The sequence below is a fragment of the Vipera berus genome (genome assembly GCF_964194415.1).
Source record: "Vipera berus genome assembly, chromosome: 1".
NCBI classification, from domain to species: domain Eukaryota; kingdom Metazoa; phylum Chordata; class Lepidosauria; order Squamata; family Viperidae; genus Vipera; species Vipera berus.
The window spans coordinates 95581495-95606370 of NC_138202.1; the positions used below are offsets into that span (position 1 = coordinate 95581495).

Here is a 24876-nt window from a genome sequence, read left to right on the forward strand (position 1 = left end):
CCCAAATTGTGCACCAGATTTGTACAGAACAGCATTTCCCTATCTAGAGTCAGCCAATGTTCCTGACCCAGGAGGGTTTAAAAAAAAACAACCATTGCATTTGCTAGGGTTGAGTTTCTCCCCATTCAGGTCCTTATAGCCTCCAGGCACTGAGCCAGCATCTGAATGGCATCACTTGCCTGGTGTGCAGTAGAGTTGTATAATTGGGTATTATCAGCATACTGATACCGAACGTTATGCTGGTGGATGACCTCTCCCAATGGCTACAGTATATATAGATGTTAAGTATGAGGAGAGGGAGCCTTGAGGCAACCCATATAATAGGGGCCTAGGCCTGGACTTCTCCACTGGCACCATCCCTTACTGCTAATGACCACAGAGAAAGGAGAGGAATCTTCAGGATGCTTTAATTTTGAGTGAAGCTATTGTTCATATGATGAAATAAAATGCAGCAGACAAACCATTAAAACTCAGACCATTTATGAAATGCTTGTAATAAAGTCAGTGTTATTTCAGCAAGGTTGAAGCAGTAGGATCCAAACAGTAGTAGCATTTCTTTATTGAAAAGTTGTTTTAAGCCTTTATCACTGATTGTTAAACATAGACAGTTATATATAATGTAAGGGATGCATACAAAGTATTCAAACACACGGCAAACTTGTTTGACCTTGATTATATGTGCCATCAAGTTGGTGTCAACTCTTAGCAACCACATTGATTTCTTCCATGACAATCTGACTAGGGCATCCATGGCCACTGTAACTGAGTCTATCTACCTTACTATTGGTTGTCCTTCCATCTTTCCCAACATTAGCACCTTCTCTGGAGAATTAGGTCTTCACATAATAATCTAAAGTAGGATAAGTGGACCCCAATCTTTTGTGTCTGTGAGTTGAATTGTTTGATGATCCATTTGTTTTCTTATTTCCTGGCCACAGAATTCTCAATTTGCTCTAACACCAAAATTCAAAATCCTCAATATTCTTCTGCTTCTTCAATATTCAGCTTTTGCTTCTGTCAAAAGGATTACTATAGCTTGCATATTTTGATCTTTATAGGTATAGACGCATCATAGTATCTGAATATGTTTTACAGGCCTTCATGGATGCCCTACCAAGTCTAGCCTCCAACATATTTCTTGATGTTTGATCCTTTGTGGTTGATGGTTGATCATAAAAGACAGAAACCATATATTACTTTAATATCTTTTAGAATAAAGGGAAAAACAGTCCAACCTACCAAAACCAGTGACATAAAAAACAGAATAGAAACACAAGTTAAGATAGGCAAAAAAATGGTAAGTGAACACCTGTCCAGCCTAGACGAGTTCAAATCACCAGGACCAGATGGATTACACCCCAAAGTTCTCAAGGAACTGGCAGACGTGATCTCAGAACCACTGAACTATATTTTTCATAGATCCTGGAGCACTGGGGAACTACCAGAGGACTGGAAGAGAGCTGATGTAGTTCCCATCTTCAAAAAAGGGAAAAAAATAGATCCAGGAAACTACAGACCTATCAGCCTGACCTCAATACCTGGGAAGATTATGGAAAAGATAATCAAACAACAAATCAGCGAACACCTTGATGCAAACAAAGTCATCACTAAAAGTCAACATGGGTTTGTCAAAAACAGATCATGCCAGACAAATTTTATTACATTCTTTGACCAAGTGACAAAATTAGTGGACCAGAGGAATGCTGTAGATATAATTTACTTGGACTTCAGTAAGGCATTTGATAAAGTAGATCACAACCTACTACTTGATAAGATAGAAAAATGTGGGTTAGATAGCATCACCACCAGATGGATTCGTAGCTGGCTGACAGGCCGTACTCAGCGTGTGGTCCTCAATGGAACTGCATCTACATGGAAGGAAGTGTGTAGTGGGGTGCCCCAGGGCTCTGTTCTGGGCCCAGTGCTCTTCAATATCTTCATTAACGATTTGGATGAGGGGATAGATGGGGAACTCATCAAATTTGCAGACGACACCAAGCTGGCAGGACTAGCCAATACTCCAGAAGATAGGCTTAAGATACAGGAGGATCTGGACAGGCTTGAACACTGGGCACTATCTAACAAAATGAAATTCAATGGTGAAAAAAGTAAGGTTCTACATTTAGGCAGGAAAAATCAAATGCAGAGGTATAGTATAGGTGGTACCTTGCTCGATAGTAGTAACTGTGAGAGAGATCTCGGAGTCCTAGTGGACAATCACTTAAATATGAGCCAGCAGTGTGCTGCAGCTGCCAAAAAAGCCAACACAGTGCTAGGCTGCATTAACAGAGGGATAGAATCAAGATCACGTGAAGTACTAATACCACTTTACAATGCCTTGGTAAGGCCACACTTGGAATACTGCATCCAGTTTTGGTCACCATGATGTAAAAAAGATGTTGAGACTCTAGAAAGGGTACAGAGAAGAGCAACAAAGATGATTGGGGGACTGGAGACTAAAACATATAGGGAACGGTTGCTGAAATTGGGTATGTATAGTTTAACGAAGAGAAGGGTGAGGGGTGACATGATAGCAGTGTTCCAATATCTCAGGGGCTACCACAAAGAAGAGGGAGTCAAGCTATTCTCCAAAGCACCTGAAAGCAGGACAAGAAGCAACGGATGGAAACTAGTCAAGGAGAGAAGCAACCTAGAACTAAGGAGAAACTTCCTGACAGTTAGAACAATTAACCAGTGGAACCTGCCTCCAGAAGTGGTGAATGCTCCAACATTGGAGGGTTTTTTTTTAAGAAGAGAATTATTCTATATCTGGTTGTCACACCTGTCCTCTTTGGTTTGGTCTTTGTATTTAATTTTAGTCACTTTTTTCACTTTTTTCCTTGACTTTTCTTACTAGATATTGCAACCTTTTGCATTTTTACTACTAGAGTAGTATTATCAGGATAGTACAGGCTACTGATGTTCCTTCCTCCAATTTTAAAACCATACTCATCTTCTTCTAGTCCAGCTTCTCTTAATATATACTGTATTCACTATGTACCTTGAATAAATAAGGCGAGAGTATACAGCCTTATATCACTTCTTTGTCAAACTGAAGCTAATCTGCTTCATCATGCTCTGTCCATAATGTGGTTTCTCATGAGGACAATGAGATGTCTTCAGATTACCATTTTCCTACAACTTGACATGATCAACACAATCAAAGGTTTTCAGTAGTCAATGAAGCACGTGCTGATTTCTTTTTGGTATTCTTTGGCTTTCTCAATTATCCATCATACATCAGCAGTAATCTCTAATGATTCTCAGCCTTTTCTACTGTAAAGTCAGTTTGAATATCTCATATCTATTTTTCCATGTAAGGCTCTAATCTGTGTTGGATTATTTTAAGCATTAATTTGATAGCATGTGTAATTAAGGATATAGCATGAAATTTGTACATTCTGTTAAATCTCAGTTTTTTTGGTGTTGGAATATAGACTGATCTCTTCCAATCTGTTGGCCATTGTGTCCTCCTGATTTACTGCCATAGTTTAGGTAGAATCTTGACTGATTCTTTTTCTGTTTCTTACCATATTCCAGTGGGTATTCTATCAGTTGTAAGGGTATTCTGGGGTACTGATCTAACTTTATTATCCTCCAGTATTAGAAGTTCTTGTAAAAAGGGAATATTTTCTAACATATCTTGGATGTTAACACCTCTACCATACAGTATTTTGATATACTCCTTCCATCTTTGATCTCTTTGAAATCAATCAATATCTGTCCATTGGTGTTCTTTACCATACCAATTCCTCCTGAGTTCAGATATCTTTTGAAAGATTTTACTTATGTGTTTCCATCTTCAATGTCTTTGCAGATGTTGGTGCGGTACTGTTTTTGTCTTCTAATAGCTCTCTGAAACCCTTAATTAAATTCCTTTCTGAAATTTCTATCTTTCTTGGTTTTGACTTCTCTTTTCTTCTCTTCTCAGCAATTTCCATTGTTAATTCTGACATCTACTTTGCTTTCCTTCCTTTCTTTATTTTGGGCAGTCTCTTTTCACAATTATCCTTAACTTCTTTGTTCATTCCACAGTTCCTGTGGTTCTTTATCAAAGAGTTACAGATCTCAGAGTGATTCCTGATGTACTCCTTGAAAATGGTGGATATATTCTCAAGTTCATATCATGGAAACTGGTTGGCTTTCTTCTTTACATTAACTTGGAACTTGTACAAGATCAGATTTGTTCCACACTCAGTACCTAGCCATGTCTTTCATACTATAATTGAGCACTTTCTTTTAGCAATAATATAGACAGTTTGATTTGTATGCACTCCTTCTAGTGACATCCATGTGAAAAGACATCAATGAAGACAAGTTATGCCAGAGATTGGTAAATTAATCTCCTGCTTCTTTTGATTTTTTTTAGACCATACAATCCAATTACATTTTCTTCTTTCATGTTTCCAATGTTGACATTCCAATCTCCAATCACAACCAGCACATCTTACTGGCATGTTCTGTCAATTTCAAACTGGACTCGATCATATAGTCACCTCTCGATGATGGACAGCACAAGAATAGAATAGAATAGAATAGAATAGAATAGAATAGAATAGAATAGAATAGAATAGAATAGAATAGAATAGAATAGAATAGAATAGAATAGAATAGAATAGAATAGAATAGAAGCTGGAAGGGACCTTGGAGGCCATCTAGTCCAGCCCCCTGCTCAAGCAGGAGAACCTATACCACCTCAGACAAGTGACTGTCTAGACTCTTTTTAAAAATCTCCAGTGATGGAGCACCCATGATTTCTGGGGGCAAGCTGTTCTACTGGTTAATTGTCATCACTGTCAGGAAGCTTCTCCTTAATTCCAGATTGCTTCTCTCTTTGGTCAGTTTCCGACCATTGCTTCTTGTCCTGCCCTCTGCTGCTTTGGTGAATAACATGACCCCCTCTTCTTTGTGGCAGCCCCTCAAATACTGAAACACTGCTATCATGTCTCCCTATTTCTTCTTTTCTTTAGACTAGCCAAACCCAAGTCCCGCAGCCATTCTTTGTATGTTTTAGTCTCCAAGCCTTTAATCATCTTAGTTGCTCTTCTGATTTTTTTCCAGACTCTCAACATCTTTCTTGTGATATGGTGACCAAAATTGGCTGCAGTATTCCAGGTGTGGTCTTATTAGGGTTTTATAAAGTGATACTAATAGCTCGTGTGATCTTGATTCTATGCCTCTGTTTATACAACCCAGGATTGTATTAGCTTTTTTGGCTTCTGCTGCACACTGCTAACTCACTGTTAAGTGATCGTGCACTAGGACTCCAAGATCCCTCTCACAGTCACTTTTTTTAAGCCAGGTCTTGCCCAATCTGTATTTGTACCTTTGATTTTTCCTGCCTAATGTAAAGCTTTGCTTTTCTCCACACTGAAACTCATTTTGTTGGATAGGGCCCATTATTCAAGTTTGTCAAGTTCTTTTTGGATCCTGAGTTTGTTTTCTGACTACTCCTGCCAGTTTGGTGTCATATGCAAATTTGATGAGTTCCCCTTCAATTCCCTCATCTAAGTCATTGATGAAGATATTGAAGCGTACTGGGCCCACTGCTTCTCTCTATATGGATGTAGTGCCGTTGAGGACTACTCATTGAGTACGGTTTGCCAGCTAGCTACAGATCCATCTGGTGGTGATGTTGTCTATTTCACCTTTTTCTAGCTTACCAAGGAGTAGGTTGTGGTTTACTTTATCAAATGCCTTACTGAAGTGTAAGTATACTACGTCCACAGTATTTCGCTGGTGTATTAGTTTAGTCACTTGGTCAAAGAATGAAATAAGATTGGTTTGGCATGATCTGTTTTTAACAAACCTGTGCTGGCTGCTGGTTATAACTTTGTTTGCTTCTAATTGTTCGCAGATCTGTTTTTTGATTATCTTTTCTAGGATCTTCCCATGTATCGATGTTAAACTGATTGGTCTGTAGTTTCCTGGGTCCGGTTTTTCCCCTTTCTTGAAGATGGGAACCACATCAGCCCTTTTCCAATCCTCAGGTACTTCCCCGATACTCCAGGATTTTTGAAAGATGTGGTGCAGTGGTTCTGAGATAACATCTGCCAGCTCCTTCAGAACTCTGGGATGTAATCTGTCAGAAAGGACATCTGGCCAATAAACGCTCAGCTCCATCCAGTCACCCTGACTCTACCCTGAATTAAGGGATAAAGAGTTGTAAAAAGGGAGTTTTAAGCGGACCCTGCCATATTGTGGTAATAACGCTAGGAAGGAGAAAAATATATAAAACCACATCTATGTTTAATACATTGTTGAAATGTATCTATTATATAAATGTATTACATTTTAAAATTTACCACAAATAAGGAATTTGGATAGAATTTGACTTCATCATTGTACTTTACAGAGAGATACATAGATAAAAATTATCTTATAAATTTGTACGCATCCTGAGTATTTTCCAAATAGCCACGTTGATGCATTGATTTGCTCCTATTTCTCATTCTTGCTATTGCCAAAAATCTGGATCTCCCAAACTGTTAATAACATAAAATTTAGTTTCCTACAGCTTGGGTCCCACTGAATTTAATGAACTTTCCTCTCTAGAGGCCTGGTGAGGACTACAACCTTAATATTTTCATATTTTGATACTCCTCCCTCCCAACTTCCTTCTTTTCTCTGCCTTAGGCTAACTTAATGCTACAAATAGGATGCACACTTCCTGGATCAAACAGGCTTACTTATTAAAAAGTCTCAAAAGACAGGAAGCACTGTATCTGATTTTTAAAAGAGAAAATATACCCACTAACTCATACACATCAATGTGAAAAAAAATGCAATAGGATAAAGTTAATTCTATTTTGGCACCAAACTTTTATGCATTTACCCTTAGAGTAATCACCAATTCTAGATTCATTCATGCATAGAATAAAATCATTGGAATCAATAATCATTAGTCATGAGTAACATGAGTTCCATTAATGGGAGCTTCTTCTGATAAATTATGCCAAGATTTGTGCATCTGTTTCGCGTCTAATAAAATAAAACAAGGAGTGCAGTGTTTACACATATGCTGTTCTCTTTGTGATGACTTAGTTCTTCACATTCTGATACAGTGAATAATTTTGTTGCTGGGTCATTTTGTAATTTGTTCCTGCATGAGCCAAGTACCATGTATGATAAATACTGCTGCTATATACCAACAAATTTAATATGAGAATCCTGAATGTAAGAATTATATCTGTACTACACAAAGTGTAAACTTTTTTTCAGCAGCTCCTGGAAAAATAAAATACAGCTTTATTGACCTGCACTTTCTGCTGAATTCCAGTTCTCAACGTTATTTGCAGATAGGTGCAGACTGTGCTGGGCAGCTTTATCTCAAGTATTATACCCCCAATCTCCAGCAGCTACATCCAGCGTGGCCAATGGTGAGGGTCACTGGCTGTTAATAAGTCTTACTTCAGATATCTAATTACACATGTAAAAAAGTTACATTTTTAGTCACACTTACCTATGCTGGAACCCAAGAAAAATAGTCGGATCCTATCACTCCTTGTAGATTATTATTACTCATACAACCTGATCACCACGCTCGCTTTTCTATCTAGGATTTTAGAAGAGCACTGGCAGAGCGGGGGGGGGGTATTTCTACTGCACGGAAAGCACCCACCCACCCACCCACCCAACACTCCAACCACGTAAATTTACACACATTGCGAAGAACTTCCCGAAGTTCTTCTTAAATAGCCGGATATGAACGGTAATAATCTTTTTTCTGTTACATTCAATCCCTTCGGCGGAACGACGAACGCCATTATTCTATGATCACAAAATAATAAAAATAATAATAAGAAAAATAATAAAAAATAATAAAAAGAAAAATCATCCGAGGTTATCAGGCTTTTACGGCAGGGAATAAAGGACCCGCTCTTTCCAACCTCAGCTTCTAAAACTGGGAGGAAGACGTTCAACTCTTCTCCGCTGGCCTCTAATTTAGAATAGAAGCGTATTCCCAAACACCGCCCAGTCGGACCGAGGTGGACCAATAGCGATGCCCCGCACATATAAGGGGCCCGCCCACTTACCCCGGCAAAGAGACCACTAGGAGGCAGCGCTCGTTGGTTATCGGTGGCCGAGCCGCGTTTGCCGAAGGAAGCTGCGCTGATGGCTACGGTGAAAGAGAAGGCGGCAGCTTTGAATCTCTGCGCTGTGTATAGCCCCGCCAACAGACCCCCAGGTAACGCTGGATTCCCGGGGTATTTTCCAAAGGGAGGGAGGGAGGGAGGGCAGGGGAGCAAAGCCTTCGGTTTTTTTTCTTTTTTCGTTTTTTTATGGAGAAGGGGAAGTGTCATGAAGAGGAGAAAGGAAAGGAAAGGAAACTCGACCGGTCGGGACGGATTCTTTAAAGCTAAGGTACCTGGTGGTGCTTCAGGGAAGGAAGAATTCCCTTGTTTTGCTCCCGCGATTCGTGGCAACTAAAGGACGGGAGAAAACTTCCCGTCGGATTTGGGCGCTACTAGTACGCTTCTCTGCCCTTGCTGCTCTGAAGAGATGGGTTTCCCCCCCTCCCTACACACACACACACATACACATATACACACCGTCCCGGTGGTATGGCTCCCTGCCCTCGCCCCCCCCCCCACACGCGCCCTTGGGGCTCTCGCACCCGAACTAGTCGTGGACAAGGACCCGCTTGTTGGTTGCCCTGGTGCCCTTCCTTGCGCACTTTCTTTCCGCCTCTCTTGTCAGACGGGGAGAAAGGACTGGCCGGCCCTCTTGTCTACTCCGGGTGGCTTGGGGGGGGGGGTCGGGGAGGGGGGGTGATGGATTGTGGGAGCAAGGCTCTCCGCTTCTCCATCCTCTCCGCTGCTTTGGGCGAGGTGGTAGTAGTAGTAGTAGTAGTAGTAGTAGTAGTAAGCAACACGCAGCGCTTGTCCCGGCTGGGGAGGATGTGTGCTTAGGCGGACTCCCTCTAACCTACTTCTCAACCCTGCTATCTTTGCGCAGGGTTATTGCCTTGGTTTCACAGCTTCTCTCCGCAGTATCAATTGAAGGAGAAAAGGCCGTTTTGTTAAGCAGAGATTATCTAGTACTTCCTGCCTTAAGAGAAGGGGCTCCGGGCTTGTCAGTTTCTCCCTTTCTTCGAAAAAGTTAAGAACGGTTTGCTAGGGGTGTTACTGTACTACCCCTTTATAAAAGGCATCAATAGTTGTTTGTTGAAAAGCTTCAAAAGCTCTGTCTTTGCCTTAGGACCTTTGGGGAAGTTTGAGGAGATTTAGTATTTTCTTCCCACCTTGGGGACAGCAAACTAGGAATCTCTCCTGACTGAAATGTTGCTAACCAATATCAATAAGTTATACCACGAATAACTTTTGCAACAGTGCCTCATTTCCTTCTATATTCTTTCCGATTCCCTCAGAACAGGTTTTGCAATCTGTCTTTCGAGGCTTATCTCTATGTACCCTCTTTTTGTGGCAGTCCAGGGTTAAATTTTGAGCAATTGGCAAACCAAGAGACATGCACACAAAAGCTACTTCCATTTGTTTAAACAGAATGCCTCTAGATATATAACTCTGATTGACCTGATAAGAATATTTTTGAAAGGTGCTATTTAGAGGTTTCAAGGTGAGGTTTCAAGCCTCCCCAGGGCCACTTTGACACCCTAGGCCAGGGGTAGGCAACCTCGGCTCTTTTATGACTCGTGGACTTCAACTCCCAGAATTCCTGAGTCAGCATGCTGACTCAGGAATTCTGGGAGTTGAAGTCCACGAGTCATAAAAGAGCCGAGGTTGCCTACCCCTGGCCTAGGCAAAGTCATATTCTGCTGCCCCCCCCCCCCCCGTTTTGGCTCACCTTACAATGTTGTTATAAATTGCAGAAATGCATCCTCTCGTTTCTTTTTTTTCCTTCAGTTTTTTAGCTTTATAGTCATGATTTATATCCCTGAGCTATTTTTTTCTTGGACATTTTCACCCATTTTGCATAAAAAAATTAAGTCAGCATCCATTGTTGTCATATGACTTTCACTTTTTCACGTATTGTGTTTTTCAGAAGTCTTTTCAATGTGGTGACCCTGGGCCCCTGCCTGCTTGGCCTTAGTCTAGAGCCAGTCCTGCTCCTACGTGTCAATGTGTCAAATGAATAGACTATTTCTTAGACGCACTTACAGTCGTAGCCTAACTATTACAAACTGACAGTTTCTATTAACAACTGAATAGATGTGTCCACTTACGCATGTCAGAGGAATTTGTTTTAATGTGGATCATAATTATAAGTTACAAATAATAATTGTAATAAACATTTTTGGGGGGAAATGTCACAATAATTTTAATTTTAAAAAAGAACCCATTGTGTTTTTTGTTTCCAAAGGTCTTAAAACAGCATTGCTATATGGCACTGAGTTATCTGTTATATCCTTATGCACTGCCTTTTATTCAATTTTCTCACAATACAACAGTCTTTTTGCATACTTTTTAACAAAAGAAACAGCAATGACAATATACACCATGTTCCCCCAAAAGTAAACCTGCCCCCGAAAGTAAGCCCCAGCTGATTTTTTGGGGGGTGGACCTAATATAGGTCCTCCCACCGAAAGTAAATCCTACTTAAGGGCCTGCACAGACGGCCTGCTGCCAATTCTGTCTGGTTTCACCGTAAACACAAGGGGGGAACTGCCAGTGCCTCTCTGATGAGGGAAAGCCGATGGGGAAGGGGGGATCTGACCCACTATACCGGTATACCAGTTCCTTACTGCTGCCCAGCTTGTTCTGCAGCCTCATGGCAGCAGCATTGGGCACAACGCACGAGGTGGCAAATGACTGTTTTTTTGCGACGAGGCCGTTTGCTGCCAGTCACGGCTGTTTGCCACCTCGCACATCGCACCCAATGCCACTGCCATGAGGCCTGGTGAATCCTCCCCCCTTCTGACTCACATGCCATTATACCGGTTCCTTACCACCACCCGGCTTGTTCCACCGCCTCATGGCAGTGGCATTGGGCAGGAGGCAGCAAATGGCCGGTTTTGGCGCAATGTGGTTGTTTGCTGCCAGTTTGGAAACAAATGGGAAAAACCATTTTTTTCCCACCAAAGTTTTTCCATTTTTTCCAATGGTCCAACTGCTCACTCACTACTCTCCCTCACCAAGCCTCCAGCACTCCACCTGCCGCTTTGATTAGCCTGGCAGGCCCCACCTTGGCACCCTTCCCACCACTGCCCAGCACGGCTACCCCAGGGCTGCAGGGCCTGGCATGGAAAGGGCATGCATCCTGCCCACCCACTTCACCATCCTCCCTCCCCGAACCTCTGGCGCTCCACCTGCCACTTCGGTGGCTCTGTGGGTAGAGCTGCAAAATTCTCTTCTCTTTCAAAAAACAGAACCTGCCCCACTTGTTCCATGGCTGCTTTCAGCCAAGCTGTGTTGTGCTTGCCAATGGCTTGCCTGCCCACTTCACCACCCTCCCCTGAGCCTCCGGCATTCCACCAGCCGCTTTGGTCAGCCTGGTGGCCCCCACCTCAGCACCCTGCCCACCGCTGCCCAGCATGGGGCTGGCCTGGCACGGGAAGGGCACATGCCCCATCCTTTCCCCATAGTGCAGGCTAAGGTTTCCGCCCCCGCCCAGTTTGCTTCTCAGCCATCGCCTTGTGTTTGTGAGACACCCCCCAAAAAAAATCAATCAGACTTTCTAACTTCTTGTGAGATCTCAAAAAGTTAGCAAGTCTGATTGAACTTTTTTTTTTTACCAGTAGTCCCACAAACACGTGGCGAAGGCTGAGAAGCAATGCAGCTGAAAGGCAGGTTACTAAAAAAAAAAACACGCTTGTGGCAGTGAAGGTATCTGGCTGGGGGTGGGCGTGGCAACCTTACCCTGCGTGGCTTCGGCAAGTGTCTGGCAGGTGGAAGGAAGCAACTGGTCTGCCACCACACTCTCGCCGCCTCATGGTTTCTCCACCCCATGCACATGCTCCACTCCACCCCCTGTACAGTCGCGGCCTACTGGTACTGGTACCGGCAAAAAGTAAGCTCTCCCCGAAAGTAAAACCTAGTGCTTACTTCAGAGCCCCAAAGAAAGTAAGACATGATCTTACTTTCGGGGAAACACGGTGCTTGTTTTTACTGAATTGTCCTAATGGTCTCAACATCTGCAGCATAGTTTCTTCTAAATGGTTATAGTTCAATAACCTATGTTGACTGGGGATTGTGGAAACTGGTATTAGCCTACTCCAAAGATGTGTCTGCATATTTTAAATCTTGCAGAATTGAGGTAGCCATAGAAATTCGTAATGGTCCCAGCCAGCATGGCATGAATAAGGGATATAGAAAGCTGAATTGTAGCAACCTCTAAAGGGTGGCAGATTCCTCATTGCTGAAGCATTGGAGAAGTGTCTTTTCCCTATCCAGCTATAAGGTACTTTTTTAAAAAAAAATGGCCATTGTGGGCTTTGAATATAAAGTCTTTTACAACAATATCATACATTTTACAATTAAATTGGTCCACCTTCTGATGAACTTTTTCAGAGCATTATTTGCACTTTTTACTTCAATATCATAAAGATTATCAACCAAATATAGTAATAGCGTCTAGTTGGCTAAAAGTAAATGGCATAATTCCTGAAAAAGGGGGGATATATTCAATGCCTTTGCCAGCCTGTTGCCTACTAGAAGTGTTGGACTATAACTTTGTGCTGGAATTTTTAAAAGAAGAGAGGAATATTACTAGAATCCAGTGCAATACAGTCGAATGAGAGTTCAAAAAAATTTAGCTGGCAGTTGCAAGTAAATCACCAGCATCTTTTTCTTTTCTTTTCTTTTTTCCCTTTTGGTAGCCTGCACAGCCTACATGTCATTAGGAGATTTGAAGAGCCAAATTTACCGTATTTTTCCGTGTATAAGGTACTATTTTTTCCTGCAAATACCCTGTTCAAAAATCAGGTGCATCTTATACAAGTGCAGCGTCTTATACATGGACAAATAATGGTAACCACCGCAGCCCAGGGCATGCCTGTGTGGGTTGCCATGCCACCTGGTGCAGGTATCAAGCCCCTGTGGGCTTGCCATTAACGGGAGGGGGGAGGGGGCAAGATCGTTGGCCGTCCGAACTTCTGGATTTGCCGCAGGGCTCTGCCAAACAGCTGATCGGCGCGGAAAAACTCGCATGCCAGAGCATCTTATAAAAAGGTGCATCTTATAGACAGAAAAATACAGTAGTTTGTGACGAGTGCACCAGGTATTAATTTCATCTTTTAAAACACATAAGCCACCTCCTCAGAATAGTCCATAGCCCAGCCCACTTCTGCAGTATGGGCTTTAGTACACCAAGCAAAATCTCCTGTGTTCTAATGGCACTAAAGGAAGTTGATTTTAACTAATGCCGCCTCAAATGAGAGAGAAAAGCTTCAGAAGTAAATGAATACTTTATTTGGTAATCCCCATTTAGAAAGGGTTCTGTAAAATAAGGAGTACATTTATTACACTTTTGAGACAGAAAATGCTTCCGCTAATGCATCTTCTGTATTACTTTATAAGGTTTCAGCTTGGCGCAGAGACCATTTGGAGCCACTTATGTTTGGAGCAGCATTATCCACGCACTTCAGACCCACGTTGAAGTGAAAAAACGACGTCAGAATCTGAAATGTTATAATGACTGTTTTGTTGGCTCCGATGCAGTGGATGTTGTCTATGCCCATCTTCTCCAAAACAAATATTTTGGTGACACAGATATTAATCGGAGCAAAGTTGTACGAGTATGCCAGGCATTGATGGACTACAAGGTGTTTGAGGCTATTTCAACCAAAGTCTTTGGAAAAGACAAACAATCTGTGTTTGAGGATAGCAGTTGCAGCCTGTACAGATTCTCAAATACAGGGAATCAAGTGGAGAGCCTTTGTGGAAGACAGCATGACCATTTTATACAGCAAAGGTCTGTGTGAGAATGCTCAAGATGAAATATGAAAAATTAGAAGGTTACATTTTTTCCCCTGGTTGGCTACATTTTCCTAACTTCTGTGCCCCCCTAGTGGTATGGTACTACAAATCTCATGGCAAAGTGAGCATGGATATGTTAGAATTAAAAGAGCTGTTTTGTAGAACATCTAGAGCTGGGGTAGGCAACTATGGCTGCTTTACAACCTGTGGACTTCAATTCCCAGAATTCCTGGGCCAGCCACAGGTCCTAAAGGGGCCATAGCTGCCCACCCCGATCTAGAGAATCCTAGAGGGGTGGATGAATATATTTTATATATGTATAATGTATATTAATATACATTAATATAATGTATGTTAAAGAATCGCATCTTGTGTGCCTAGAAGTAACAATCTGCAGGGTTTCTAGGAAGTGTGTTTCATAGTGAAGAGGCAGCCCAAAAAAAGACCATAGCTTTGGTGCCACTAATCTGACTTCAGAAAGGAGAGACACCCAGAAAAGGGTTTCCAAGGAATCTGTTTGGCTGACTATAGTGGCATTAAACATTAATAATATAACCATAAAGCTACCTGACTTAGCAAAGTAAACCAAGATTGCAATTTGATATTAGCAAGCTAATTTGTGAGTATTGTTAGATGGTACTGGATTTGGATCTTATATCATTAAACCAAGTCCATTACAACCACTAAGTAGCTTTAGTCAAATTGCTATTTTAACTTCAGCTTTCTGTATATTGAAAATAACTACTTAAGTGAGACACAATGCTTAAAAGTGAGGAAGCTTGCAAGCTATTTTTCATAACATAGATGTTGGCAATAATTATAGAATCTATTAACAATTTATTCTTGGAAAATGAATTTGTTAGTGATAGGAATGACCACTATGGATAATGAACCATAAGAGAGCCAGTTTGGTCTAGTGGTTAAGATACCAGGTTTGACTTATTTGTAAAAAGAATAAAGGTGGGATACAAATAAATACATGCACATATGTAGAATTGTTTGTTTAGTAGAAGTAGCCATGTGATAATCTAATATAAGGTGGATTAATTATAAAGAGCCAGTTTGGCGTTGAAGTTAGGGAGGCCAAGAGTTCTAGTTCTGCCTTAGGCACAAATTCAGATGCCTGACTTTAGGCTAGTCAACCTTTTCTGTCAACCTGAGAAAAGAAGCAATGGCAAACCACTTCTGAAAAGCCTTGCTAAGAAAACTATAGGGACATATCTAGGCATCTCCAAGAATTGGACATGACTGAATGGAATTTTAAAAAATGCAACCATAGACAAAAATGTATGTATCCATTGGAGTTATAGTACAGAGGTTTAGTGTATAGAAACAAGATCTAAATATTGTTATCAGTACTGATACTTGGAACTTCCAATCCTATTTTTTAACTACAGACAGGAAAAAAGATTATTACTTGGTACATCTTCAGAGAGATCAGAAAGTTTGGAGGATCTCTTAGAAAACCTGAGCCTAAAACCTGTTAATTCTCCTCAAGTAAACCCATCCTCCCATTTGTCTCGTCAAGGTAAGGGGGATCGACATCGAACTATCTCAGGGAAAGCTTTTCTGTTTCTTAAATTGGAGACAAATAGAAAATTAATCTCTCTTCCATCATATCCGCTATAAAATGCAGAGCTCCAAGCAAAAGAACATGTTGTGTGGGGTATTTGCTTGAGTTCATCACAGCTGCTAATTTTCTCACAAGCCTGACAACTCAGACATCTCTCCTATGATATGGCCTCACATCATGGTTATCTTAGCATGAATCTATAACACATTAGGGAAAAAAAACAGGCAATGCCTGAGAATAATGACAGCCTAGATCACTAGTGAACAACCTGCAGCTCTTGATATAATCTGGAAATAATTCAGAGGGTGCATAAAACAGTATGTTCATGCTAGCGATGGGAAAGGGAGTGTGATTTCTCAGGTTGTAGTCTCAGCACTGCAAGAGAACCAAAGATTTCCACTCATATTAAAGACACTCATGTCTCCTTCTCCCGCACTTGCTACTGCTTCCCCTTTTTCAGTTTTTTTAAAACGAGAGACAGAAGTTTTTGAAGGAACAAGGAATTTACTACTGTAGCCTTGTCTCCTACTTTGTGCCTGACTTGTGGCTGAGTTATCAAACCACTTAGAGACCAGAAGTACAAACAGTCTATTCTTCTCAAGCCATAGCTGGTTTAAACAAGAGATTGTAACATGGGGCTGCCATGTTCTTTCAATCTGCTTCTTGAACAAGAACAAAATCTGATACTAACTTAGTAGCTAGTTCTATCGTTTTTTTGTGTGTGTGGCTTTACAGATTGCTCCGAAAAAATGTAGAAAACCCCAAACAAGTTCTTTGTTTAGTACTTCAAGTTAAGGGTGTCATTGTTCTAGCTGGAAAAATGTTAACAAGGGTTTCTTTCTTTTATGCATCCTTATTAACATGATTTACGTGATTGGTTTTCCCATCTAGTAAAGATCTCTGGCAATTCAAACAGGAAAGAATGTAAAGCATTTTGGATACATCGAAGTCCTTACTGTTTGCTGCATAAATCTCTATTGGTTATCTTCTTTTTTATTCTGACGTATTCTTGAGGCTGACAGTAAAACTGGAGAAATAAATTATTGTAATGTTTTCTGCAGAAGAAGAGTTAGTCACCTCAAGCAAAGACTGCAATGTTGGGTTACATTTCTTGATCATTGTATGTTTGTCAACAATCTCACTATGTGGTTTGTGCCCTTCATTTTTCCTAGTCATTAATGAAGTCTGGGGAGAGCAAACTATTGCCCGTCTCCTGCAGCTAGTAGATCTTCCATTGCTTGATTCTTTACTTGAATACCACAAGATTGGATCACGATTTCCACAAACAAAGCGGGAACCTGAACATAGCGTCACAAACAATTATCTCGACCGACAAATTCTGAAAGCTTTTGGTGATGCTCAGTAAGTATTTATATATGTAACTGTATGAATAGGAAGGCAAAAAACTGATTAATCAGAAAATTGTATTGGCCTCCTTAAATAAATAATATTTTTTTTCGAACAGCAAAGGAATATATAGTAGACATGGGCAACCTTTTATGATCTGAGGCCACATTTTTAATTTCGGAGCGTTTCTCTGAGGGAAATGGGACTAAATGAGGGCCTTAAGAGAATTACAGTTCTCCGCTTTAGAAAATCCACCAATATGAAAAATCTACTGATTTTGGGGATGTGCTTATGAGTGATGAAAACATTAGGGTCCAGGCACCCATTTTGTCCCTTAAGTCTCCCTGCCAGTTCAGAAAGCTGAACATGTTGGCCTCTCTGTCCTGCCCCCACATATTGCAGCGGTCTTGTGGGCCATATGTGGGGTACAAGTTGCTCACTCCTAATTTTTGGGATGGGTTCTCCCCCTCCCCTGTGTTGTAAACTCTGCCCAAATGGGCCATGCTCAGTGGCTGTTTTATCTTCCCTTAAGCAGAGGTCCTTTCATCATTGTTCTTTTGGCCCTAATATGTTCTCTTGACTTCCAGTGGGACTTATGTTATCTGCTACAGAGCCAGTACCATAGTCAATAGAACGTTGTAGGAATTTTCTTTTTCTAGGGCAGATGAATGGCTTTCAGCAGCAATTGACTGTTTGGAGTATCTCCCTGATGCGATGGTGGTTGAAGTAAGCCGCAGTTTACCTGATCGGCCTGACAAAGTGCACGTGGGGAAACTGCTGTTGTTTGACATTATTGGGAGGTATTACAGCCAAAAAAAGCAACCATTGCTAAACCAGGTGCCTGAAATCCACCTGGGAATTGCTGAGTTGCTAGGTAAGTGAGTGGATTTAACACATGTTGTAAAAACCAAAGTGCTTTGCCATGCAAATTTGTCATGCATTTTCCCTCCTCCCATTGTGCAAGATTTCCCTGTGTTGGTGAAATGGGACCATCCAGAGAAGAGCAAGTATCCATGGGGTCTCCAGGCATACTGCTTCGATTTTGAAAAGAGGGTAATGCACAAAGGTTTACATATAAAGACAGTGGAGAGTTCTACATATAGGTTGTTACTTTTTTAATAGCCTAAGATGTGATGGAAGTGAAGATGACATCCAGTTTGGTCTAGTGGACAAGGCACCAGGCTAGAACCCAGGAGCCTATTAGGTACAGTCTCACTTTAGGCATGAGAACTGGCTGGGCAATCTTGGGCCGTTCATTCCCTCTCAGCCCAACTTACCACACAGGGTTGTTGTTGTGGGCAAAACAGGAGCAGGAAGGAGTATTAAATATGCTTGCTACCTCAAGTTACAAATGAAAAATAAGGTGGGATAAAAGGTCAGATGTACGTTTATTATTACGTGTTTTATCCAGTTTTATTTTTTATTTATTTTATTAAATTTATATACCGCCCTTTCCCGAAGGGCATTTAAAACAACCAGTACAAAAGTTAAAAACAAATTAAAAAAAGATTAAATCATCCCTAAAATTAAAAACCCCAGTTAAAAATTCTCAGCCTGGGCCGGAGAGCTCAAAGAGCCAGGTCTTCAGGTCCCGGTGAAATGTGCAAAGGTCGGGGGCAGTCCTAAGCTCCACAGGCAGCTGGTTCCAGAGGGCAGGCGCACCCACAGAGAAGGCCCCTCCCCTGGGTGTTATCTGCCGACAGTCTTTTTATCGGCGGCACCCTGAGAAGACCCTCCCTGTGGGAGCGCACTGGATGAAGGGAGCTTGATGCCGGCAGCAGGTGTTCCCTCAGATATCCCGGACCCAAGCCATTCAGGGCTTTATAGGTCATCACTATACTCAATGCATTTAGACTATACTCAATGCATTTTTATTGTCAGGCCAGTACGATTCAGTTTTTCTGAAGCTAGCCTGTTTTTGATATACTGTCTGTAAAACTAGGCAGACCTTGGTCGCCCATTGATTGCATCATTGATTGTGATGTATTGCTATGTCCTCTTGTGATGGTTCTGTTTAGTTTTGTTTTATTTGGATGTTTGATTTATGTGTGGCCTTTGGCTGCAATAAATTGATTGATTGGTGTGCCTTTAAACTATATATATTCAGTTTCAACAAATCAATTCTATCTTGCTTCATATCCACATATTGTTCTAAACTATGCTTCGCTTTACCCTAGTTTTTTAAAGTAAACTATAGCGGCCATGTTACATAACACAGTAAGGCCTAATCTATGATTTAGAAACCCCAGTGCCAGACTTTACAGCTAAGCCAAAACCAAGCAACAAGGATGAATTATCACAGGGTGAAATCCACTCTATGTGAAGGCTACTGATAAGTAGTGAAAATGAACTATCTGCCAATTTTTCCAATGTGCAGCATTGCAGGATACATTCTCCTACTGATGCGGTGATATAACCCATATATCTATGGAGATTCTCAATCATCCAGGTCATGGTTGTCCCAAAGGTGCTTTTTAAAAGGCAACTGGACTTTCTTCTTGTTGTTTTTTTTTCCTTTGAAGACATTTCGCTTCTTATCCAAGAAGCTTCTTCAGTTAACAGTGAAAGACATCTTTGGGATGTAATCCGTAAAGCTTTACCTATATCTCTGTAGAGCCCTGTGTGACATGCAGAAGATCGGTGACATTTTATTTTATTTATTTTATTTAATTTATTTATTTATTTTATTACATTTATATACCGCCCTTTCCCGGAGGACTCAGGGCGGTTTACAGGGAATTAAAAACCAAAAATACAAAAGTTAAAAACCAAGTTTAAAAAAGATTAAATTTATCCCTGTACAAATAAAACCACCGATTAAAATAAATTAATCCTCAGCCTGGGCCAGAGAGCTCGAAGAGCCAGGTCTTCAGGCCCCGGCGGAATGAACGGAGGTCGGGGGCAGTCCTCAGCTCCACTGGCAGCTGGTTCCAAAGGGCAGGCGCCCCCACTGAGAAGGCCCTATCCCTGGGTGTTACCCGCCGGCAATCTCTTACCGGTGGGACCCTGAGCAGACCCTCCCTGTGGGAGCGCACTGGACGAAGGGAACTACTGGGGTAATCCCCGACTTACAGCCATTCATTTAGCAATTGTTTGAAGGAACTGAAAAAAGTGACTTACAATGGATCCTCGTACTTAACAACTGTCTCGGCATCTCCACAGTTACGTGATCAAAATTTGAGCTCTTGGCAACTGGCATGTATTTACAATGGCTGCAGGGTCCTAGGGTCACGTGATCTACATTTGTGACTTTTGCAACTGGCTTTCGACAAGCAAAATCATTGGGGAAGGAAGGATTTGCTGAATGATCATCTTAACACTTCTTCATTTAACAACTGCAGTAGAATCGGGTGCAACTCACTTAACAATCACCTTGCTTAGCAACAGAAATTGAAGTTGAGGATAACTCTGTAAAAGCAGCCATCTCCAAGTCAGACATTTGAATGCCATGAACACCACTATAGTCCTAACTAAAGCTTTCTTTATGCCTGCAGGTCATGTGTTTGCATGTAATACTTAATCATGCTTTTTATGTATGTGTGTATGAATACAATTAATTTCTAAAGCGAAGCAGACCATAGTCAATAAATGGATAGCCGATGTACTCCTTATAAGGGGAAACTTCCATAATGAACATTGGAAATCTATTTACTATTCTGCCAGTGTGTCATATTGGCAGTAGTAGTGGTGTTATTATTTATAGCTAACAAATAACTAGGATTCTAATTAAATCAAGAAGCTGTGAGTTTTGATAAAGGCACAATTTTCTGAAATATTTATGATCTTATTAAGCATATTTTAGTAAGAAATTTGAAGTAAGTTCTAGTCCAGACCATGAAAAAATTGAATATTGATCTAATCCAGCTGATCTAAATTTATATTTCACATTCTTTTATAGTTTAAAATAGGAGGGAAATGGCAAACCATGCGTATGTTCGTCAATCAGTATTTAAATTAAAATGCAATGTAACAATTTGATTTGGTTTTCTTTCCAGTTAATGGAAAAACTGATCAGGCTTTGGAAGCCATTCAGCTCTATTTAAAATTATTGGATAGCTCTTCAAGAGAGGAATTCAGGAAACTGCTTTATTTCATGGCTGTGATAGCTCAGAATTCTGAACTTAAACTGCAAAGTGAGGCAAGTACTTTATGAGGATTCTTCATACTTTTTGGTGACATGGGAATGTGGGTAGAGAACTTGTGGATCTTCAGATATGCTAAACTACAACTCCCAACAACCAGTTTACAGCAATCAATACAGTAGTTCAGGAACATCAGGAAGATTCAGGTTCCTGAATTCTGTGTTAGACAGTGGATGTTTCCAGTGTCAATGATTAGTAGCTGAAATCAAAGATTACAGTGGTATCTTGGTACACATCGTTAATTAGTTTTGGGAGGTGCAAGGAGTACTAAAAAGGATCAGTCCCAAAGCACATGACTTACCATGTGATCCTTTGTTTCAGCCAGGAATAACTTTCTGTTTCTCCCGTTCCCTATGTCAGCGACCTTCCCAGCATGGCTAACTTCCTGTCCGCCCCCTCCTTTTGTAGCGACCTTCCCAGCACAGCCAGCTTCCTGTCTGTTCTCTGCAGTCACCCTCTCTTCCTATCACAGTATGTTGAGTACTAAACAAATGTTGAGTACTGGGGCAACATTTTCATGTCTAAATGCGTTGAATACCAAATCAGCAAGTTTTGAAGCAGTCAAGTACCAAGGTACCACTATATATAGGAAAAGATCGCAATTATGAGCTGCCCAGAGTTGTTGACAGTTGGGCAGCATCCAAATTTATTAAATGAGTAAACTTTCTATGGCAGCATCATTCCTCCTGAGAAGAGGAGCACTTAAGTGAGAAGGTGACCTCAACATGGCTTTTTACACCATGATTATGAATTTCTAATATTGCCCCGGAAAAGATCACAATAACCTGGTTGACATAGCTTAGCACTGGAAGGGAGACCATGGGAAGAATGCAATGCACATGTGCATTTGGGTTGCTCCGAAATAAATTAACCTCATTTGCATAATGTTTACAATTGCTTGCATTTGTATAACTGTGGTTGACTGTCCTTTTACAAGATGATCAATTAGGCATGCATTTGAAAACTGAGAATATATGCTATAACTATAGCTATAGGAAAAGAGATGGATCTAGCAGTACAAACTTTTAATCCTTCTGCTCTCTCCCCCCCCCTCGGTTTATAGATTGAAAACAGGATGGTTGTGAAAAGAATGTTCTCCAGAGCCATAATCAACAATAAATCATTATCTAAAGGAAAAACGGATCTTTTGATTTTATTTCTAGTGGATTATCAGAAAGATGTTTTAAAGGTAGGTATCCCCAAGTTATTTTCACCATACTATTATGTGTAGTCTATTCCATTTTTAATAACTTATTTTATTTTGTTCAAGATTCCAGGGACACTACATAAAATGGTCAGCGATAAGCTTCTAGCTATACAGAGAGGCACAGAATCCAGTCTGAATATTGGTAAAGTTTATTTTCATAAGCTTTAGTCATGTTAATAATAAACTTTAGCATGAGCTGCTCTGGGCATAGTCCACTATGAAAATGAAGCTGCTAAAATAAGTCAGTCTAGAAAAATCTGCTCTTTGGCGGAAAGAGTGACATTAAAAGTAAATAAATTTATCAAGATGGGCTATGCAAAATTTTACATGATGTTTTCAACCTATTCAGAAAAAGTACTGAATATCTCAGTGCTTACCATACTAAATATCCTAAACTTCACGGAAAGAGAGTTGCGATTAGTTGGGCAACCTGACCCTTTTGAGTCTAAAGTGCACCTTTATCCAAAAAATTGAAAACTCCAGGATCACTCTATGAATTGTAAATAAGGGAATACTGTGCAAACATTTAAGAAAACCATTATAAATACCTCAAATTTCTATGATATTTTTTATTAATGAATTTTATTCTTGTTCCAGGATATACTTTTTGCCAGAGACTTGATGAATGCGAGTATCATTTCAGTGCCAAAAAAACTACAAAAGAGGAACTGGTGTCTTTACTAAAAACTATTGATGAAGACTCCAGTCTCCCTGCCAAGGAACGCAAGAAATTGCTAGATAAATTCTATACTAGTAATCCAACTATCTTTTTGCAGTATTTTGGTGAGAGATATGTTCCTGATGATGGTATATAATTGTAGACCTGACTTCTAAAAATCTCTACTGTGTATCTTTATCAAAATGTTTTATATTGTACTTAAAAGTGTTCTGTAAATAGGGGTGTAAATCCACCTGTAAAACTGCTATTTAAAAACAATAAAACCTATTGATTCAAATTCTAAATAGTGAGGAAACAGTATTTTCCAGGAAATACATCATGAAAAGCTGAAAGCAAGTATCTCTTGACTTCCTTTGTGAACACAAGTCCTTTGAATAGAATGCAGTTCAGAGTAAAGAAATATAATTGAATTCCTGATGTTTTTAGTTGTAGCATATGTTACAGTCACACAACATCTGGCCATGTGTTTCACTTTTCTGGCAGTCTATCCAACTTATTGTCATTTGATATATTCCAGTAGAATGCTGAAGTACAATTGGTGCCCATGGCAGAAATGGTCAGGTGAATGGTTAACTAGTACCACAACACACCAGCTCAAAATAAGCAGTCATTCCTTGTATTTGAAAGCCAAATGACTGAAAGAAAAGTCATCTATAACACATTAAAACAACTACTAAAGATTTGTAACTTTTTTTGTTTACAACCTTTAAAATGCAGATGAAAGTCTGGCATTAACACCATAAACATTTTTAAACATGATCATAAGCTATGCAGTACAGACAAATCTACAGCAAAAATCTGCCTTACTGTGGCAAACAAGCCTTTAGATTCTTTCTCTAATTAAAGAGTAGTTGTAAATCACCCTTGGTGCTACACAACTAGTTCTGCCCTTACATGGAGAAAACAATTATATCAGTGTGGGAAGTTTAATGTTGAATAAAAGGAAGTTAAGCCAAGTACAAGTAAAAGTTTCCAATATATCCTGTGAAAGTTGCTCCATTCCAGGAAACTTCTATGCTCAAATCTCTCTATATGCTGTAGAAATGTTGATTATCTCATACTATTTCATAATATAATGCCTTTAAATTACAAATACTTATTCAGTAGCAACTGACATAAAAATACTTGGCCCACTGGCCTCCTGTATTAAATCAGATTATAATTTGGAAATACTTGTCTCTTTTTCTGAATTCTCATTAGCTTCAGTATACTACATTATGTTATCTCTGGCAGGATATAACTGTTTTGAAATAATGCTAAAAGCTGGTATTCAGCATTATAGGTTTGAAGATTGCTTTCAAATATTTTGTACGAAAGAAGAAATTTGAAACTCAGTAGAGTGGTAAAAATAAGCAATCAAGTTGTGTATTTTGTTCTTTTTCTACTTTTGGATGAGGAAATCACAGATTTATATTCTAGTTGAATCCTTTGCTTGTTTCATTTGTGTTTTGGATATTTCTATACCATACTGAAAATATATGCCAATTACTCCAAAGCATCTCCTTCAGGAAGAAAATTGACAGGTTTATTTGTTCATAGTAGTGTATTAAAATGAGAGAACTACAGGCAGGTGTTGCTTGCCTAAAATATGCAAACACCTGCTTCCAAAAAGAATATGAAATGTCAATAACTGCTTGAACTCGGCAGTGATCTGGATTCAAAAAGAAATATGTGATTTGTAGTATAACATCTTGCAGTTGTTGCCATAACCTTAAAACTGTATTTTCCTGGTCTCCTTCTTCAATCTCAAGAAAAGACTGCCTTTCTAAAGAGTTGCCAGAAATGTTAAATTCCAATGGAGAAAACCTATGGGTTGTTTTTTTTTTAATCTTCTGTGGAAGAACTGCTGGCAAGAACTGTAGACTCTTAGACTCAGTCCATCCTCTGCACTTAGCAAGAATTAGGTGCAGTAACGTAGGTAACATAGTAGGCAGTGTAATTGGGCTATTGCCTTGATGGCTACATCTGAACAGTTGCAGTGGTGCTGTAGGCCTGCAGTGGCGCTCCCCATGGCTCTAATAAGGAGAAAGAGGAAAGTGACAAACCCCGTAAGC

At 40.2% G+C, this 24876-nt stretch overlaps 1 protein-coding gene across 1 annotated transcript; it reads left to right on the plus strand.

Moving 5' to 3' along the window:
- Positions 1-8115: 8115 nt before the first annotated feature.
- Positions 8116-22987, plus strand: DEPDC7 (DEP domain containing 7; the record flags this gene model as incomplete). Its single annotated transcript, XM_081315004.1, has 9 exons — positions 8116-8188; positions 13476-13873; positions 15276-15402; positions 16620-16809; positions 17454-17668; positions 20790-20932; positions 22000-22125; positions 22207-22285; positions 22741-22987. The coding sequence occupies 9 exons, from the start codon at positions 8116-8118 to the stop codon at positions 22956-22958; spliced, it is 1569 nt and encodes a 522-aa protein (XP_081171130.1). The 3' UTR covers positions 22959-22987.
- Positions 22988-24876: the final 1889 nt, after the last annotated feature.